At 39.7% G+C, this 2,188-nt stretch overlaps 1 protein-coding gene across 1 annotated transcript; it reads left to right on the forward strand.

Annotated features, from left to right (window-relative positions):
* Positions 1–239: 239 nt before the first annotated feature.
* On the forward strand, positions 240–1,593 carry LOC308164710 (GTPase IMAP family member 4-like; the record flags this gene model as incomplete). The annotated part of the gene is made up of 2 exons (XM_080550775.1): positions 240–267; positions 860–1,593. 2 exons carry the CDS (start codon positions 240–242, stop codon positions 1,591–1,593), a joined length of 762 nt encoding a protein of 253 aa, XP_080406901.1.
* Positions 1,594–2,188: the final 595 nt, after the last annotated feature.

Below are 2,188 nucleotides of genomic sequence, written 5' to 3' on the forward strand. Positions count from 1 at the left end.
GTCTACCTCCACCTGCCTCCTCTGGTAGAGAGTGGGCGTGTTCCACCTGTCCTCTGATGTCTACCTCCACCTGCCTCCTCTGGTAGAGAGTGGGCGTGTTCCACCTGTCCTCTGATGTCTACCTCCACCCCTCCACCTCCGGTAGAAAGGTATGATGGGGTGAGTGGGTGTGTTTCACCTGGGCTTGATTATAAAGAAAACACCACATCATCATTTATTTCCAACTGTATCAAGACAAGATGGGTAATTCCTCCTCACTCCCTGCAGGTGAGGACAATTCAACTTTGCTGTAGTTTTGTTTCTGAGTAAATGTTTATTGATGAGGTCATGACTCATACAAATCACCAACAATTGTGTTTCAAACAAATTCTTAATTTATAAAACGAATAGGTTGTCCTACTTCACAATGATTGTCCCAAAATGAATGTTTTTAAATAGTAGTAATACGGGTGGGTAGGTTAACGTGTAATAAGTGTAACAGTGCAGGTATACAGATATGTCTTAGAGGCTTCACTGCAAGGTGCAAACCACTAGTTATCCTAACAAAGGATTGTCAGGTTAATTAGTAAGAAGCACCTAAAAAGCCTGGTTCTGGAGTTCTAGAACAGGGTTACTAAATTACTAAACGTGAATACTTGAATAAATCTGTTCCATTACTTTTGGGTACCACAAAATAGGGGTATTATGCATAAAAAGGTGGTGTAATTTCTAAATGCTGAAACCATTCCAAATACCATCAAATAAAAGCTGATAATCTCTACTTAATCAAATTAAATGAGGAAAAGAAGAAAAAAATGCTTCTCTGTCCCATTACTTATGCAGGGTACTGTATATGACTGAGGATGTTTTATTTGTGTAGGTCGCGACCTGAGGATTGTACTCGTTGGAAAAACGGGCGTGGGGAAAAGTGCTGCTGGAAACACCATCCTGGGTAAACAGTTATTTAGATCTAGCCCTGGTTCTAGCTCTACGACTGAGACCTGTAAGAAGGAGAAGGCTCATGGTAAACGATCGTTGTATGTGGTGGACACACCAGGAATTTTAGACACCCAGAAAACTCCAGAGCATATAAAAAACGAGCTAGTGAGATGTATCCAAGTGTCAAGCCCCGGCCCACATGTCTTCCTGCTGGTGATCCAGTTGGGCAGGTTCACCCGTGAGGAGCAGAAAGCTGTGGAGGCCTTAGAGAAAATCTTTGGTCCTGAGGTCTCCAAGTACATGATTGTGCTCTTCACTCGTGGTGATGAACTAGGCCGTCAAACAATACAAGAATATGTGCAAGTCGGTGATTCAAAGCTCCAAGAAGTGATTCAGCGCTGTGGTGGCAGATTCCATGTCTTCAACAATGAAAGCCAAGACAGACGTCAAGTTGGTAAGCTGATCAAGAAGGTTGATGACATGGTTGCAGCAAACGGAGGAGAACACTTCTCTCAGAAAATGTATCAGGAGGCAGAGAGAATGATCCAACAGAAACAGAGGGAGCAGTCGATGGAGAGGGAGGAGGCTGAACTCCAAATATACAATTTCTCCTTCCTACTCAGTCTTCTGCAAGATGTCATTCTGTTCAAAGAAATACTTGAGGAGGATGTCTAATTTAGCGCACTGTAGCTACAGACAAACATGAAATCAGCTTTTATAATATGGAAATGCTCTCTTTCTCCTGTCAAATACATACTGTTCTTTATGCTTAAAGCCTTCTCAAATGTATGTATGGTAAATCCTGTTAATACAACACAATCATGAAGTGAAATGGAGTCTTGCAGTAATACTGAAATTAAATGGTTGAACATAAAATGTTTGAACATTTATATATAAATGTTTTACAATATTTTAAGACTTAATGATTGTAGTGTATATGTTTGATAACTTTTTTATAGAATGATATTGAATACACCGTCATGAAAAGGCTACACTGATTAATAGAAGATATACATTGATCAGCGCTTTCCACATACCGAATGTTGATCTCTAATGTGCAATTATGTAATTCATATATTTTCTAATTTGTGTGAGCATACTGTATTGTTAAAAAAAAAGAAAAGAAAATACCAATAAAGTTTGCACATCATTATCCAGTTTACTGTACAGTGTGGTTTGTCAGTGAAAGTCAGAAACATCGCCAAAACCTTGGGCTTGCCAAAATCAACATTTGGGAATATAAGAAGAAACAAAAGCTCTGGTGAACGGG

Source organism: Nansenia antarctica (assembly GCF_963989245.1).
Source record: "Nansenia antarctica genome assembly, contig: SUPER_8_unloc_2, whole genome shotgun sequence".
NCBI classification, from domain to species: Eukaryota; Metazoa; Chordata; class Actinopteri; order Argentiniformes; family Microstomatidae; genus Nansenia; species Nansenia antarctica.